This window comes from Chiloscyllium plagiosum, chromosome 6 (genome assembly GCF_004010195.1).
Source record: "Chiloscyllium plagiosum isolate BGI_BamShark_2017 chromosome 6, ASM401019v2, whole genome shotgun sequence".
In the NCBI taxonomy this organism is placed as follows: Eukaryota; Metazoa; Chordata; class Chondrichthyes; order Orectolobiformes; family Hemiscylliidae; genus Chiloscyllium; species Chiloscyllium plagiosum.
This window is the reverse complement of record NC_057715.1, coordinates 92,406,551-92,425,526: the sequence shown is the minus strand read 5'-3', so window position 1 is coordinate 92,425,526 and position 18,976 is coordinate 92,406,551. Positions and strand designations below refer to the sequence as shown.

The 18,976-nt window shown below is 40.6% G+C and overlaps 2 protein-coding genes across 3 annotated transcripts in view; one reads left to right on the top strand and one right to left on the bottom strand.

The window, feature by feature from the left end:
* Positions 1–316: 316 nt before the first annotated feature.
* Positions 317–17,593, bottom strand: LOC122550819 (NHL repeat-containing protein 3-like). Its single transcript, XM_043692121.1, has 7 exons — positions 17,355–17,593; positions 15,292–15,444; positions 14,391–14,541; positions 10,428–10,631; positions 7,612–7,697; positions 3,737–3,849; positions 317–1,921 (listed from the first exon to the last, which is right to left on the bottom strand). The coding sequence occupies exons 1-7, from the start codon at positions 17,472–17,474 to the stop codon at positions 1,687–1,689; spliced, it is 1,062 nt and encodes a 353-aa protein (XP_043548056.1). The 5' UTR covers positions 17,475–17,593; the 3' UTR covers positions 317–1,686.
* A 45-nt stretch (positions 17,594–17,638) lies between these two features.
* The window catches only part of proser1 (proline and serine rich 1), a 28,621-nt gene continuing 27,283 nt past the window's right edge, over positions 17,639–18,976 (top strand). Inside the window, exon 1 of one of the 2 annotated variants that reach the window (XM_043692119.1) lies at positions 17,639–18,214. In XM_043692119.1, the coding sequence (XP_043548054.1) occupies positions 18,170–18,214 (45 nt within the window). In that variant the 5' untranslated portion in view covers positions 17,639–18,169. Of the gene's footprint in view, positions 18,215–18,247; positions 18,407–18,976 lie in introns of those variants that run through there. The other variant, XM_043692120.1, reaches the window with a different exon arrangement.

The following is an 18,976-nucleotide window of genomic DNA, read 5'->3' as shown; positions in this document are numbered from 1 at the left end:
CCCTGGAGTTGTTCAGGGAGAGGTGGGCGCCGCAAGGAGTGGAGTGCATTATTTCCCCCTCCAACTCTATTTTGATTTAGTCCCTATCCTCCCCTTCACTGTTTTTGATCACACAGCACTGCCCTTTGATGTGAAATGCAGTGCTTGTCACTGGCCACTCGGGTATTTTCCTATCTTCCTGGTGGTGGAAATTGAATAAAGATTCGTTCACTTTGTGTCTTTCACTGTGTCTCACATCTGAACACACACACCATGGGTGCTGGGGAAAAATAAGCACTACCGCGGTTAGGCGGTAGTGTGGGGGTTAATTTTTAAAAAAAAAAGAATGTCTTCATCCTTTCAAAAGTAAAAGCATGGAGGAAAGTTTAGCTGATGTAATGATGTTATCCTAAGTCTGTGTAGCAGAGGCTCAGAGAGCTAGCGGTGACGGATGGTAAAGGTCCCAGAGATGGCTAGAACCAATAATCCTTCAGTGTCTTCTTACAGGAAACTCTTAAGATCAGAATCTTTGAAGAATGAGTTACACTTGGTCTGGAATTTGCATAGACTCAGAATCCATGCAGTGTGGAAGCAGGCCATTCAGCCCAGTGAGTCCACACTGACCCTCTGAATAGCATCCCATCCACAGCCACCTTCCTACCCTACCCCTGTAATTAAAGTAAAAACTCACATATGAAACATCATAATGAATGAATGTAACATAATCTTAAATCAATCTGTTTCCATATGATTAAAATGCAATTTACTGCACTTAACACCTTGCTTAGGAAATGGCACGTTAGTTCTTTACTCAACAATACACATTGTTGGAGGATTTTGTTCAAAGATGATACCAAGAATTGCTGCTGATCCAGAGAGAGAGTACCTAATGTGAATAAAGGCAAAATCTGGAAAGTGGTTGAAGGCAATACCAAGGAGCAGGGAAGAGCACAGGAAATCAATTCTATATAAATTACTAACAGTGCTTGCAAACTTGCAATAACATTTAGAATTTCAAATAGCTACAACCTTATCTTTATTTTCTGGTGTATTAATTACATTTCATTTATTTTAAATATAAACTGCACATTTATTTGGAAAGGTAGAACAATTTCACATCAATACTTTGACATTTCCCTCCCCTTTTTCATCAACTCCTTTTTGGGATATGGTTTCATGAACTGCTATTCATCACTTGAGTGGGCATTATTTGTCAGAGAGCCTTTCCATCAAGTATCAGTTACTTATTTGGTTGCAAGGAATATTCACAGCCAAAACCACTTGTTTTCAATTAAAACCTATACATTCACTTCCAACAAGGGTCACTAGACAGCATTCAGAAGATGGAGCCCCCTACTGGGGAATTCCGCGCACCTGAACCTGCAACACTGAGGTAAGGTACTACAACTGTAATGCCCTTATCTGGTCTTTAACAGCTTAACAAACTTAGAAAAACCTGGAAACTTCCTAAATCAAATCTCACCTGAGCAATTTTTAAAATCTGGCTTTACACTGGATTGGAATTATTCCACTTGCATTTGAGACTGTCTGTGGGACAGTGCCTTAAACTGCATGGCATTAATACTTTTGTGATTCAGATCAGGTTGTGACACCTGCAGTCTATCACCACGTTTGCATTAATTCACATTTGAAGCACTTTACATTATTGTGATAGTGGTAGTGCAACTTCAATGGATGTTACAAAAACTATTTTTTGTTTGTAGGTATAAATTTCTGAGCTTGACGTGCACCGATTTCAGCCACATAAATGGCTCCAGTTTTACGACTAACATCAACTAGATGGGGTTTCACATCGTCAGCCAACTGAATTGTGTCCTCTATGAGACATGGCCCAATGTCACCTATTGATGGGACAGGCAAAAAAACTATTCTGTTGACGTTCAGCTGGGCCACAACGAAGTACTTGCCGTCAGATGTCAGCCTGTAAGAGATTTTAAGAAAGAACAAAATTTAAAATAATAAATTTTGGAGAAGATGCTGGATGCAACATAGAAAATGAAATTGCTTTTTATTACAAAAGATGATCGAAAAACTTAGGATAGTGGCATTCGTCATAGACCGGATAATAGCCCGAAAATTCTATTGGGTTGCAAGTACAGCAGTCATGCCGGGATTGCATCTTTTATTCCTTTCAACATTGAAGCCTGTCAAAATTTATGTAGTCAGTGGGAGGGAACCTATTTAGAGAAAGAAAGTGGATCCAAAGTGTCACTTCCAGCAATACCTTCACTTCCAACCATGTGTCACTCTTCTGGGAGGAAAGGGTCAGGGCGGTGGGGGATGTGGTGACCACCACCTAGATCCCTTCTTTTACCCCTGCCTTGGATTCAACTAGATCCTATTCTAGAATTTGCTTCAATGATTACAAATTGGCCCAAAATCATCCAAAAAATGGCTATTACTGTAGGAATGCCTCACTACTCCGACTATTTGGCACAGCAACAGAGCTCTACATTTCTGTTTAGGAGTTCAGAACCTTGCCCATTCAGAAACGTGGAATACAATTTAAACCAGACTCATTCCAAGTACTGGTGGATCATTAGATTATAGGGGAGAAGATAGGGAGGGAATGCCAGAGGATCAGGGCAGAGTTCAGGTGGCACAATTGGTGGGGTAGTTGAAGCGTTGAAGAAAAGGAGTCAGTTGGAGATCTAGTCAAGTTGGATCAAAGGGTCAGTTGTATAGTTACTCAAAAGTTAGACATTTTCTGAGTAAGCAGCCAGGTAAGTAAATTAACATTTCTAGTGGGAGCTTGTGGACTAGTGATCTGGAGACCAGCCAGTGTTCTGGGGGTATGGGTTCAAATCCTATCATAGCAATTGATGAAATTTAAATTTGAATAAATCTGTAATTCAGTGAGGGGAACCACAAAATATTCATCAATTGTCACAAAAACCCATCTGGATCATTGACACTCTTTAGGAAAGGAAATCTGCCATCTTTACTTGATCTAGCCTAAAGGTGATGCCAGACCCATAGAACTCCAGTTCATTCTTAACTATGTTTGAAACTGATCTATGAAGTAACTCAATTCAGGATGAATGAGTGATAGTCAACAACAAACTCCAAGTCAGAGTTTGAGGATTTTCCTGAAGGGTTTGCAAAACAGGGAAATTGCCATCAGAAGTTCAAACTTCCTAGGCAATTCTCTCACAGTCAGTGCTTCAGGGACAGGGGAGAGGTCTTGAAGAGTATCTTTAGTCATATGTCTGGTCCTATTTACCTCAGGGCACTAGTTGCATGTCCAATTGTGCTTCATATGCTAGCTTTCACCATCATGCCAGTTACTTATACAAGGAAGGATCCCCAAATCCAAGCTGCTGATTGCCTTGAAAGGAATGGACTAAAGTTTTGCCCCACACAAGTCAATATAGAAGATCATAGACTGGACTTAACCTATTCACTCCATTTCTGTGGCGGACTTGCTGGTCTCTCCTCTGAGCATAAGCCCTGAGAAACCTTGGGCCCAGGTTTTGCAGTGAGTTTTTATTCCTTTTAGAAAACAGGAACGTTTGCCATTATAGGTGCAATGCAGATGGAGGAATGGGCTCACGGCGAACATTTCCATACTGTGAAATGTAAATCTCAGTCAAAACAAAACAAAACAGAGTATACAAATCTGATGCTTCCCAACAATTAAAGAAAATGAAAGCCACAAACTGACTAGTTACAGTGTAACCCAGTTTCATTCTAAAAGTTGAGATTTCTGTCTAAGTTTGTGCATTTCTGAACTCACCTCACAGAATAAGGTGCATCATCTATGAAGCAGCTAGACCAGGACCCAAGCCACTCTCCTGAAGCAGCATCAAATACTTGCAAACGTTTGTTTCCTCTGTCAGCTACCCAGATCTACAGTTAAAAAAAATTTTGAATTACTGTATGCCAATGTTTCTGCTTGTAAGTCCTCATTTGAAATTCTTGTGGTCTCCCTGAAAGTCCCATATGAATCATTGTTAACAAGATTGTTAAATGTTCTTTTGATTTTACCCTCTCAGCCCCCTTTCCCCTCCACTTTCCCGATAAAGGGCTTATTCCGACTCTCCTGCTCCTTGGATGCTGCCTAACCTTCTGTGCTTTTCCAGCGCCACACTGACTCTGGATGAAGAATGTCCATGTATACATTGAAATACTGTGCCATGCATGTGCACTACTGAAATAACCAGTAAAATAAGATGACTAAATATAAAAGAAATACTGTACAGTTAGGTACTTTAGGAGCAATTTCAGCAGGAAAAAAAATAAGTTGAAATGCTTTATATTCCTAAAATGCCTCCATTCATGAATAGAATAAGTGTATTACAAATACAAAATACTATAAATGTAAATTCATGCAAAAGAAATCTCCTTTCACATTGTTTTGGATTGACCAGGCTCCATCTAGTGGCAGAAATTGGTCAGTAATGTTGCAGCTGAAGTCCCGAGACCGAAGAGCGAGTTCAGAGCAGGAATAGGAATAAGGAGTACCTCAAGTTCCCAGTGATGGCAACAATGCAGACTTTAAGGATAGAGATTGGGAATGGGAGCACATTACAGAGGACCTTCAGAACTGAGGGCAAAAGAGGAGGTGGGGAGAGGGAGAGCCTGGGAACAAGGTCAGGAGTGATGGGAAGATGGGATGCGTCACCAGAGCGAGAGTGGGAGCAATGGCGGCGACAAAGGTGGATCAGGGCTGGAGAAAAGGCGAACAGCTAAAGAATATTTTCGTGGTGGCAATGGTCATCAGAGACTTTAAAATTGAGGGTGGAGGGTGAAATTGAGAGCTGTATGTAACAGGGACTTAATGCTGAGTACAGGAGTGTTAGAAGTGGAGAAAAGTGATGCGCAATGCAAATTATATAACAGGAAGTCTGTGGCAATGTTGAAAAAGTGAAACTTTTTGCAACATTTAACAGATGTATTGTCACTTGTATTAGCAATGTTAAAGCCAAACATCATGAAACAAATCAACGTTAAGTAAGGACTTACTGTACTTCTAATCTTACTTCTATTTTTGCACTCTCACTTTCTATAAATGTCTGTTTTAGCCAGGAATTGCTGAAACCATTAGGCTTCATCTAAACCATTCTTGATCCTTCCTCTTAGTTTATTGACAACAGCTCTGCCTGCAATGAGGCCAATCAACATTTTCTGGTTTTTCTGAGGCGAGTTCATCATAATTTCATCTTGGTTCCAATATTTCATGAATTCTTTTACTTATTGAAGTGATTAATTTAGATAATGAGAATAAAATAGTTTACCTAATTTTGTACCTAGTGTCCTTGCCAAATAGTTTCAACTCAGGTGTTGAATATAACCGACACCAATAATGTGCATTGACCCAAAACTGAAATGGCACTCTCACGACATGTAGAATGTTTCTGTTAGCTACTCTTGTTATCCCAATGCAAGACACTAATGATGTCAAATCAGAAACCATTTTTCATGCAAATTAAATCTAGGTGGAATGTAGGTAATGATTACCGAAACTGACTTCAGTTTGGAAAAGTTAAACAGCAGAGAAATAAGGAAGGAGAGGATCAAATATGAAGGTAGGCTAGCCAGTAATATTAGAAATGATAGTAAAAGTTTATTTCAATACATAAGAAACAAACGACAGGCAAGAGTAAACATTGGGCCACTTCAAACTGATGCAGGAAGCCTAGTGATGGGAGATAAGGAAATAGCTGGAGAACTTAATAAGTACTTTGCGTCAGTCTTCACAGTGGAAGACATGAGTAATATCCCAACAATTAAAGGGAGTCAGGGGGCTGAGTTGAATATGGTTGCCATTACAAAAGAGAAAGTGCTAGAAAAGCTAAAAAGTCTTAAAATTGATAAATCTCCTGGCCCCGAAGCGCTACATCCTAGAGTTCTGAGGGAGGTGGCTGAGGAAATAGCAGAGGCGTTGGTTGAGATCTTTCAAAAGTCACTGGAGTCAGGGAAAGTCACCAATGATTGGAAGATCGCTGTTGTAACCCCCTTGTTCAAGAAAGGATCAAGACAAAAGATGGAAAATTATAGGCCAATTAGCCTAACCTCGGTTGTTGGTAAAATTCTAGAATCCATCATTAAGAATGAGGTTTCTATATTCTTGGAAGAGCAGGGTCAGATTAGAACAACAAACCCAACCACCCCGTGGCTCAACACTTTAACTCCCCCTCCCACTCCACCAAGGACATGCAGGTCCTTGGACTCCTCCATCGCCAGACCATAGCAACAGGACGGTTGGAGGAAGAGCGCCTCATCTTCCGCCTCGGAACCCTCCAACCACAAGGGATGGACTCGGATTTCACCAGTTTCCTCATTTCCCCTCCCCCCACCTTGTCTCAGTCAAATCCATCGAAAGGTGCAGGGGTAAATGTAGGGGAATGGGTCTGGGTAAGTGCGCTTCAGCGGGTCGGTGTGGACTTGTTGGGCCGAAGGGCCTGTTTCCACACTATAAGTAATCATAGAAAGCATGGGAACTCAACCATCTGCAAATTTCCCTCCAAGCCATACACTCTCCTGATTTAGAAATATATCGGCATTCCTTCTGTATCAATGGATCAAAGTCCCAGATTTCCATTCCTAACAGCACAGTGGCTGCCCCTACTCATCAAGCACTGCAGCAGTTCAAGAGGCAGCTCACCAACATTTCCTCGAGGGAATTCAGGGTTGGACAACAAATGCTGCTCTATACAGTGACATTCACATCACATGAACGAATATATTTTAAAAAGTAGTTTACACATGCACTCGTGCTGTTATACCCATGGCTCATTTTTAACTTGTACTGTGCCCAAATTACATATGTTTGGTTCAAGGTATCATCATAGTACACATTATATCAAAGGTTTATTTCATTAAACCAACATTGTGGGCACAATGTGCATTTTAAATTTATGATACGTATCCGTGTATATGTTCAATGAATACAGATGAGTTTATTCTGCACATTGTTATTTTTGTAGTATTCACATCAAAGGCAGAAATTGATAAATTCTTGATGTCACAAGGAATTAAGGGCTACGGGGAGAATGCGGGTAAGTGGAGTTGAAATGCCCATCAGCCATGATTGAATGGCGGAGTGGACTCGATGGGCCGAATGGCCTTACTTCCGCTCCTATGTCTTATGGTCTTATAGTTTTTATCTCAACACTTTCTGCTGGATCTATATTCTGAGCTGAGAGATAAAAATTTTAAACAAAAGTTGTGCATTGTCAACAACCCAATTTTGTCAGAGAAGTTTTACTCGGAAGTAAAATATGTTTAAGTTCTGGATTTATTACATTTTACACTTCAATGTTACATTTGAAAAATTAACCTACAATTCATACTGGATGTTGAGGTGCAGATAAGTCCAGTAACTTTTGCACTTGACTTCTTAACATGCACACATGAAATGCAATGTTTGTTACTCGGAGCATAAACTGAAAATTATATTCATAAATAATAAAATTTCAGTTGAATATTTGCAAATATGTTGCAAAAGGATGGTCAAATTGTTTTATTCTTCAGCAGCTATTTATTACTTTTGCACTGACCCAAATACATTTTGCAGTCCTGTTGATAAAATACCATATCATTAACTTTTTTGAATCTATTATGCATCTTTAGACAATTCATTTAATAATGCCACAGACTGAGACTTACTCTTCCTATGTTATCTTCGGTTATACTGTGTGGAATGTAAAATTGAGAAGGTCCAGCTCCCTTTTCTCCTCTCATCCAAGCTATTTCTAAGGGTGCAACAGATAAGAGCAGCAGTTAATTAGTCATTCACTTCTAACAAAGAACACTCCAACCAGGCAGAAAAACTATATGATTGACTACAGCAGTAAACAGGCACCAGAAAAACATTAATGTACATTTTGTATGGATCTTATATATTAACCAGGTGGAGGCAATAGTGGTATTATCCATCAAGCATTAATCCAGAAACTCAGTTCACATTCTAGGGACCCAGGTTCAAATCCCATAATGGCAAGTGGTGGAATTTGAATTCAACAAAACAAAACTCTGGAATTAAGAATGTATTGATGACCATGAAACAGTTGTCGATTATCAGAAAACAAATACCCATCATCTTGCTCATTAATGCCCTTCAGGGAAGGAAATAAGCCATTCGCATGGTCTGGCCTACATGAGGCTTTAAACCTACAGCAACGTGGTTGACTCTTAAATGTCCTTTGAAATGATAATATCAATTGCTACAATGTCTCAAAATAAAAATGCAAAGCCATCTCAGATCAGTACAGTTATTCATATTCATTAAACATATTTAAAAAAAAAGAGTTGCTTATGGATCCTAGTCTTTTCTTTGAAAATGCTTTGGTTTTATCAGAGTACTAATGCACAAAACTGCAGACATGTTGATACGAGAGTTACATATTCCTGACTCTATACCAATTTTATCCTTCAATTAGCAGCAAAAGGACAATTCCCTTCTAATATTGGCCCCTCAGATGTTTTTTCCTGAAGACATGCACCAGACCTAACTTGAGAACTATATAAAATATCAAAAACTGATTGTAGAACTTTTTTTGTTCACTTGCAGGATATGGGCATCACTTAGTTGGGGTCGGACTTATTGCCTGTCCCTAGTTGCCCTTGAGAAGGTAGTGGTGAGTTACCTTCTTGAGCAGCTGCAGTCCATGTGCTGTAAGTAGATTCATAATGCCATTTGAGAGGGAAACTGAGGATTTTGACCCAAGAACACTGAAGCAACAGTAATAAGTTTCCAAGTCAGCGTGGGACAGAGAGATTGAGCCCATGTGGGGAAAGCCCATCGTGGAGTGACTGCAGGCCCATGGCTAATGAAGGACTGTAATTTGGAACTTTATTTCTTATTCACTACTTTATATTGGAAAGAACTGCAATGCTGAACTTTTAATATTTCTTTATTTTTCACCTAAAATTTTGTACCTAGAGTCCTTATACCCAAGATGGCGCCATAAATGGCAACATTGTAACCTTTTCACTGCACTCCCGTATTCCTGTACTTGAATTTACGTGACAATAAAACCTAATATATAATAAAACCTAATAAGGTCAGGTGAGTGGCTTGTAGGGGAACTTGCAATGATAGCGTACACATGTACCTGCTGAACGGAGGCCCACAAAGCCTCATGGATGTCCAAGATTGATTAGCTACATTTGTTCATAGTCTCTGTCCCATTTAGCATAGTGATAGGACCAACAATATTCTTCAGGAATGGAAGTGCTTGTGCTGTAATATCCAGATATGAAGCTGCATACCTTACTGCAGCCAATTTTGAAATGAATAGTTCTGCATACATTAGTTTAAGGCCAGTTATTACAGTTTTGCTTTAAAGAACTATTCTTCCACACAGACTATTGAGTTCAAGTATAATAACAGCTGTCTCATAAGCAACCTTTACAATTTCAACTAAATTTAAAATGGACAGAGTGGGGTTCTAGATTAGATTAGATTAGATTACAGTGTGGAAACAGGCCCTTCGGCCCAACAAGTCCACACCGACCCGCCGAAGCGCAACCCACCCAAAACCCTACATTTACCCCTTATCTAACACTACGGGCAATTTAGCATGGCCAATTCACCTGACCTGCACATCTTTGTGACTGTGGGAGGAAACCGGAGCACCCAGAGGAAACCCACGCAGACACGGGGAGAATGTGCAAACTCCACACAGTCAGTCGCCTGAGGCGGGAATTGAACCCAGGTCTCAGGCGCTGTGAGGCAGCAGTGCTAACCACTGTGCCACCGTGCCGCCCACTCTAATCTACTAATCTTAGGAAAATTCACTGGGGAAAAAGATATCACAAAACTGGAACATTCCTCTTACATACAAGTCATAGACCTAGAATTCAGATAATGCTACAGCCGGTGATGACTGAGCTTTTATTAAAGAGCTGCATTGCATATTTAATGGCACATGCCATAAAAGAGTCAGCCATATTGGTAAAGGCAGAAAGAGAGATGTCCAAGGTCTGTGTGTGAAACAAGCACTCAGAGAATTTGCACATGTAAAGAGCTTAAATTAAAGTTTCCTTTCAACATTGGGTTTTCCTGAATGCAACCTGTGGTAGCAAAAAAATGCTGAAGAAAACATGGTCTATACAGGTCCCAACAGAAAATCCTGAAAAGGACCATTGGAGGCCACTATCAAAAACATAACTTTGAAAAAGGTACTGAAATGAGACAGCATGGGCAATAAGGCAAATGCAGCATGTGTTGGATACAGTTTAAATGTCCTCATTTAAAATGGCCAATCTATCCCTCCCAAAAATGAACTGGACAAATCTTAGAATAGCTCACTTGCTTTGGGGACAATGTCTCAAGTTTTATTTAGTGCTTTAAGAAAATAAAGGGATAAACTACAACAAACAAAGTCTCTTCCACAAATGCAATAGTAACTTCAAACCACAAAAGTAATGTTTAGAAAACAACATTCACTGAAGTTACAAATTTAAACAGTTACAATTACCTTGATTAGTGAGCTTGATTAGCCTGTTATTTAAGCCTCCATCGCCATCCACAATGTAAATTTCCTCTTTGTTAGAAACAAACACTTCTGCTGGTTGATCAAATTGTAATGGATTTAAGTCAGAGCCAGGTGTTCCAGGTGTCCCCAGAATTTGAAGAAGTTTTCCTGATTGAGTGTACTGCTTTACTGTGTGTCCATACTTTCCTAGAGCAAATGAAAAACCTGCTATTTATAACATTCCTTCCATTACCTCAGGATGATTTCCAAAGAATTTGAAAGAGAAACTGTTACCTTTAAAGTATAGGGGTCATTGTTACTTTATGACATATGTAGCAGTCTCTTTCCCTGAACACAATGCAATTCCATTGCAATATCAGTGAACTTTAACATTACACACTACACTTCTGAATTTGGGTCCTAACACAGATTGGAAACATACAGATCCAGAGTGAATCCCTCTGTGCAAACTTCCCAGCTCAAATTCATTTCACCGGATAGTAACTACTAACAATTTCTTATCCACATCTTAATTTTTCTGTAGGATACCTGCCAGCTTAACTTGTGCAATTTGTTATTTACCTAGCTTTAGGTAAGCAACAAGTTTGGATTTTTCAAAGTCTTTTCACACTAATGTCTAAACATGACCTTGGTCTTTTTGAGGAATATGATTTCAGGACCAAGCTGAAACCATGGTAATGTGAGGCAAGCATTTTAGAATGTTTTTAAATACTGAAAAATGTGATCAATGTAGGTTTGTGGTTCCAATACATGTCAAAATAATAAGTACCAAAACTTCACTTATACACCTCCACTTAAAGCTATTATGTTTTTTCACCACCTCTCATATTGGTTTCAACAAAAACAAAAGGCAGATGTCACACTGTAGAATGCTTACAACTAATCTACTTCTCTCCCTCAAAATTAAAAATTTGGCCTTACGTCAGGATACTTTTTATCTTAATATAGCACAGGAATATTAAAAAAAATTCAAATTCTATTTCTGATGACAAAGTAGTAACAATCTGATATCCTGATGTCGAATTCAACATGACTAGTTGCAAAATTGAATGAATTATCCCAGAAAAATAAATTGCACCCCACACATGATACTATGTCACAATATGTGAGGAGAAAGTGAGGTCTGCAGATGCTGGAGATCAAAGTTGAAACTTTATTGCTGGAACAGCACAGCAGGTCAGGCAGCATCCAGGGAACAGGAGATTCGACGTTTCGGGCACAGGCCCTTCTTCAGGAATGAGCAGAGAGTGTTCAGCATCCCCAAGTGGAAAATGAAGTGTTGTTCTTTGAACTTGCGTTAAGGAACACTGCAACAGATCTGGGACAGAAATGTTGGTGTAGGAACACAGTGGTGTGTTGAAGTGGAGGCAGTGGGAAACTCTGGGTCATGTTTTACAGACAGAGTGTAGGTGTTCAGCAAAGCGGTCATCAAATCTGTGTTTCATCTCCCCCGATATACAGGAGACCACATTCTGAGCAGTGAATGAAATAAATGAGTTGAGAGAAGTGCAGGTAAGCTGCTGCTTCACCTGGAAGGTGTGCCTGAGGCCTTGGATACTGAGGTTGGAGGAAGTAAATCGGCAAGTAAGTCACCTTGTGCAAGACCAACCCCTTCCCACAAACGTCACTTCAATATATTACCACCTTTCCTGAGCTGTTAACAGTTCTGATGAAGAATCGCCAGACTCGAAATATTATCTTGCTTTCAAAGAACACAGAACATTACAGCACAGTCCAGGCTCTCTGACCCTCAATGTTGTGCTGACCTGTGAAACCAGCCTGAAGCTGAACTAACCTGCATTGTTGCATTATCATCCATATGTTTATCCAATGGCCATTTAAAAAGACATTAAAGTCGGTGAGTCTACTACAGTTGCAGGCAGGGAGTTTCACGCCATTACTACTCTCTGAGTAAAGAAACTACCCCTCTGACATCTGTCCTATATCTATCACCGCTCAATTTAAAGCTATGTCCTCTCATGCTAGCCATCACTATCCGAGGAAAACGTCTCTCTCTGCTAACACTATCTAATCCTCTGATCATCTTTCACATCTCTATTAAGTCACCTCTCAACCTCTTCCTTCTAACGAAAACAGCCTCAGGTCACTCAGTCTTTCCTCAGAAGACCTTCCTTCCATACCAGACAATATCCTCATAAATCTCCTCTGCATCTTTTCCAAAACTTACACATCCTTCCTATAATGTGGTAACCAGAACTGTACGCAATACTCCAAGTGCGGCCACACCATAGTTTCCTACAGCTGCAACATAACCCCATGGTTCATATGCCTTCTTAACAATCCTATTAACCTGGGTGGCAACTTTCAGGGATCTATGTACATGGACACGGAGATCTTTCTGCTCATCCACACTGCAAGAACCTTACCATTACCCCAGTACTCTGTATTACTGTTACTTCTTCCAAAATGAATCACCTCACACTTTTCTGCATTAAACTCCATTTGCCACCTTTCAGCCCAACTCTGCAGCTTATCTATGTCCCTCTGTAAGCAGCAATATCCTTCAGCACTGTCCACAGCTCGACCGACCTTAGAGTCATTTGTAAATTTACTAACCCATCCTTCTACGCCATCATCCAGGTCATGTATAAAAATGACAAACAGCAGTGGCCCCTAAACAGATCCTTATGGTATACCACTAATAACTGAACACCAGGATGAACATTTGCCACCACCACTCTCTGTCTTCTTTCAGCTAACCAATTTCTGATTCATACCACTAAATCACCCTCAATCCCATACCTCCATATTTACTGCAACAGCTTACCATGGGGAACCTTATCAAACGCTTTACTGAAATCCATGTACACCACATCAACCACTATACCCTCATTCATCTTCTCAACCATCTCAATAAGCTTTGCGAGGCACGACCTGCCCTTCACAAAACTGTGTTGACTATCCCTAATCAAATTGTTCCTTTCTAGTTAATAATAAATCCTATATCTTATAATTCTTTCCAGCACTTTACCCACAACTGAAGTAAGGCTCACTGCTCTATAATTACCAAAGTTGTCTCTACTCCCCTTCTTGAACAAGGGGACAACATTTGCTATCTTCCAGTCTTCTGGCACAATTTCTGTCGACAATGACGACATAAAGATCAAAGCCAAATGTTCTGCAATCTCCTTCCTGGCTTCCCAGAGAATCTGAGGATAAATCACATCCGGCCCAGGGGACTTATCTATTTTCACACTTTCCAGAATTGCTAACACCTCCTCCTTACGAACCTCAGTCCCATCTCATCTAATAGCCTGTACCTCAGTGTTCTCCTCAACAACATTGTCTCTTTCCAGTGTAAATACTAATGAAAAATATTCATTTAGCACCTCTCCTATCTCCTCGGACTCCAAGCACAAATTCCCACTCCTGTCCTTTCTTCTCACAGATGCTACCATATCAGCAGAGTCTCTGCAGAAATTTCTGTTTTGTTTCCAATCTCCAGCATTCGCTGTTGTGTTTTAATTCCCAAATGAGCCTGACTTTACAAGCAAATGTGACTGACTGAGTTCCAGCTGACAAAGAGGGAAGGAGCAGAAAAGCTGGGTGACTGGTTGGCCAATAAAATCTGAGTGCTTTGCTGAAGCATGCAAATATTTTTCAAAGCACAACATCTGTCAGACAAATAAGTCATTTGTTTAATCTCCGCAAAGAACTATTCAATGCTGATGGCTTGTGAAGGCTTATGATGCTGCTGCTCATTCCTGAAGAAGGGCACGTGCCCGAAACGTCGAATCTCCTGTTCCCTGGATGCTGCCTGACCTGCTGTGCTGTTCCAGCAATAAAGTTTCAACTATGTCACAATATGTGCCTATCCTCACACCCTGAATGAACAGAAACGTTATTACAATCAAATTAAACAAGGACAAAGCATTTTTAAACTTGATTTGTTCCCAAAATCAGAAGCTGTAAATTCTACTATACCATTTCCAACATCTGTCACCCACACAGATGACAAAGGTGCTGTGTTAGCTGCAAATATCCCATGTGGCATCTCAATTGTTGAAGTATTCCACTTTTGGAGGAAATATCCCTTCTCTGTAAACATCAGAATCTTTGGTATCGATTCTCCTCTCTGGAAGATTTTAGAAAACAGTCTAATTGTGAGAGAACTTAAACAATTCAGGACACATTTTGATATAATACATGAAATAGTTTGAACTGCCATGTATGGTTCTAAAGAAAAAATCTTCAGATCGCTGTATATTATTTGGCAGTTGATATGAATGTCCAACAGTACCTGCATTAGTGAAGACATGCATAGAAAATTGTGAATGAAAAGATTTCAGAATTACAGAGGCAAAGGTATAGTTTCATTTTCTGGTGATAAGGATTATTTCAAAAGAAGTCAAAGCATAGGAGAAAAAAAACGATGATCAATCATACACATCCACATTTACCTTTCCAGTACAGATAGTTCCCATCATAGCATCTCAATATTTGCTTGATCAGCCCAACATTCACCCTTACTATGTTTGATAGATTTCTCCAAATTTTATTTCTTTTAAATAACGAAAATTTTCAAAAGTTGATGCTCACTGATTTCCATTAAGAAACATACTTAAAAACATGGCATACTTTTTTTGTCAAGTTCATACACTTTAGTAGTACAATATCTGTATTGTGTTATTTTTAAAGGAAGTATATCAACTACATGCATCCCACAGGGAGTGGTGACAGTGATCCTGACTGTTCTTGCTTATCTTTAGCAATTTAGTCACCTTTCCAGACAGAAAACACCAAAGCAGGAAAAACCAAGTAAAATGAGAGAGTATTAAACAATAATTAACACCACAGCATGTTCAAATGTAAATGAATGTCTCACCTGAGCCACATAAACAATATCTGCCACTGGGTCAACTGCGACACCAAATACTTGACCTGAGAAATATTCTGGAAAATTGGGCCAAGAGGTATCCAATTTGTAGAGGTTTTTCACAACTACTTTAGGTAATTCCAAGTAATAACCAGCTGGTGCCTGATGGATGGAGACATAAAGACAACTTTAGACATGGCACTCAAATATCTGGTTCACTATCTGCCAAGTTTCATCAGTTGGTTATGACATAATACCAAGGTAAGTCTAGAATCCAGGGAAGTAATTTAGTGAACTGAAAACAGCCACTTTTCCCATTAATATGGCTGATTAAAGGAAAGAGAAAGATCGCCTGTCAACGTGCTATTTTTACAAATTTAACCCCTGGAAGTTAATCATTAGGGCACCGATTCATTTCATGTCAGTTTAAAGTGTAATTTTGTGAAAGCACTGATGAAGAAGAGATAGATGACAGTTAAATCTAGCTCTTCAAATGAATAGAATGTTAAAGGAAAGTGATAAGGGTGACATGTTCTAAGTTTGTGTTAATGATGCTTGAAATTATGTAGTTTGAAATTTGTCTTCTTTGACCAAGGCCTTACATAACCCAAAATCACTGAAGTTCCTCTGCTAATTTAGCAGGTTAAATGGCAAGGTGGCAGAAGTCAATTAGGGTCACAACTTGAAAGTGCAAAGTTGGAGGCTCATGACACAGTGCCAGTGTCCCAACCCTGGATCAAGAGGCCAGGGTTCAAATCCCACCTGCTCCAGACTCGTGCAATAATATCTCTGAACAGGCTGATTAGGAAAAATAAAGTGCAAATTTGTAGCTGCTCAGACTCTGTTGATAAACAGCGCCTCAATTTGAAAAAGATGTGATTTTTCTTATCTAATAAATAAAGCAAATTCTTTGCTTTAAAAGTACACTGACAGCTTCTTGTGAATGTGTTCAGTAACTGCTCACCATAATTGAAATTTTAAAAAACGTTGGGCCTAACAATAGCAATTTCACTGCCAGATCTGACTTGTCCAGTAGTGACAATCAGCTGACATTATAACGCCACATTGACACTGACCAAATTATCTTTATAGTTGGGAAAATGAACAAATCTTCACAGCAGGTCAGTCAGAATCTGTGGAATGCAAAGTTAACTTATCAGGTCAATAACCTTCCATCTGCGCTCGAAAGCTAAAGGAGTAAAGGTTTTTAAGCAAGTGAGAGAGAGAGAGAGAGAGATTTTGGGGGGGGGGGGGAAAGGAGGAGATGAGGCTAAGGGAAGAACAAAACAAAAAGAATAAGGTAGTTGAGATTAATGACAAACGTATTATGGTACAACACCAAGGGAATAGTTATGGGACAAGTAGAGAAATAATGGACACGTCCAGAGGAGGTACGAATGGCGGAAGGATGAACTGTTGCCATTTGAAAGCAAGAAAGAGGGAAAAAATGCATTAAGCCAGGAAATAAAAATCAAACAAAATGAAAACACAGCCTATGGGTGCGAAATTGTTCAGTCTTTTAAGACTATAAAATGTTTAATCAAAAAATGTGCACTTGCTTGAGTTTACATTTATATTCTTTCGACCACAGCAGGAAGCAAAGGACAGAAACGCCCTTATGCAAACAAGACAGATAATTAAAATAACAAGCGGCTGGAATTCGGAGTCACGTTTAAGGACCAAAACAGAAGTTTATTAGTCTAAAAACAGTACTGTTTGCATTTTCACTCTGCTCAAATTGTTGAAAGTGTCCAGCACTTCCGTAAAACATGAAGCGCAAGCTTAGTTCCTACTGACACCGGCCATGTATCACTGTTCCCCGATTAAATAACCAACTCAAATCAAATTTCTCAGCAACCTCTGGCTGGCCGACACTCAACCGGTTTCTCTTTCACAGCGGGGCTACGGAGTTTCTCCAGTCGGTGCCCACTAGGTCACCCAGACCCAACAAACATCAACCAAACGTCGAACCCGGCTCCCCTTGACAGTTTGGCTGAATCCTCCATTCCCCGCAAAACACAGAGAGGTTTCCTCGGCAAGTTTGGAAATAACTTGACTTTCTAATAACGTACCGAGTTGGTGAAGCGTGTGGGTAAGAATATCCAGAGGGACAAGAGTGAGACGATCATGATGAAAACAACGAGGGGTTTAGTTTGTTTGACAGACACAAACATCCAGTTCACCCGGAACATGACGGTTGACAGAGAGAGAGAGAGAGGTGGCTACTGTAACTGCCTCCACAGCGGAACGAAGATTGAACGAGGGAAAATCATTCTGAAATATTTTATGTTTTAAAAGCTATCATGCGACCGCAGGGTGGTCTCGAATAAAGAGACGAATGAATTAGAAAAGGGGCTGTTGAAGGCTTGGACGTCATCACTTGGTGTCAATTGGTGGTGAAGGACCCCCCTGTCTTCGGCAGTCCGGTGGAGAGACAGAGCGACGGCCGGATGTTCGAGTCGGTCTCGAGCGGCGGCCGTTAGCCGGGAGTCGGGAGTCGGGAGTCGGGGGGTGTGCGGGGACAACTCCAAACCTTTCATTTCTCCGCCTCCTCTTACTGGAACACAGCCGGTAGCTGGTGGGGGACAACAAGGGACGGCGTTAGGGAGGTTGTTGCTTCCCTTTCCAGTTGGTATATCGGCCATGGAGCAGGTTGCACGGTTCTGGAAGAGGCCGAGGAGGATGGCGGCCCTCGGAGCCCAGTCTGTCGAGTAGCGCACACCCTCCCTCTCTCTCTCTCTTTCTGTCTGTCTCTGGTCGCATTCCTCATCCTCCTGAGGGTGCGGAAGTAACCGTGATAACTGAACAACCGCTCCTCTCTTTCAAGACAAGGAGAGAGGGGAGATACGGTTCGATCATCTCCTTTGCTTCCCCATCTGTCTCCAAAATGGATAGCAAATCGTTTGCAATCGTCCTGGATGAAATACGGAAGGTAAAGTCTCCACGGTTGCTCAGCTATCGTTCCCCTGCGCTTCACTCGGCCCAGTGAGAATTTCAGATTAAAGAAAATGCTGCGGATGCTGGAAATGTGAAACATACAGAAAATGCTGGATAAACTCAGCAGAGAAAAGGGGTTACCGTTTCGAGTACAGTATGACTGTTGTTCAGAAACAGAATTTCAGAGGTACTATGCCCGAAGCGTTTCAGACCATGTCATAGAAACGTATAACATGGAAACAGATCCTTAGGTCCACCTTGTCCATGCCGACCAGATATCCCAACCCAATTTAGTCCCACCTGCCAGCACCCGGCCCATATCCCTCCAAACCCTTCCTATTATATACCCACCCATCTGCCTTTTAAATGTTGCAATTGTACTAGCCTCTGCCACTTTCTCTGGCAGCTCATTCCATAAACGTAACATCCTCTGCATGAAAAAGTTGCCCCTTAGGTTCCTTTTATATATTTCCCCTCTTAGCCTAAACCTGTGCCCTCTAGTTCTGACTGTCCCACCCCATGGAAAAGACTTTGTCTATTTATCCTACCCATTGTCCTCATGATTTTATAAACCTCTATAAGGTCACCCCTCAGCCTCTGACACTCTAGGGAAAAAAGCCCTAACCTATTCAACCTCTCCCTATAGCTCAGATCCTCCATCCCTGGCAATATCCTGTGTTCTGTTTTAAGTTATAGTTCCTCTTCAGTGCAGAATTCCAGCATGCGATTGGTAGCAGCAGATGAGAAAAGACACCCC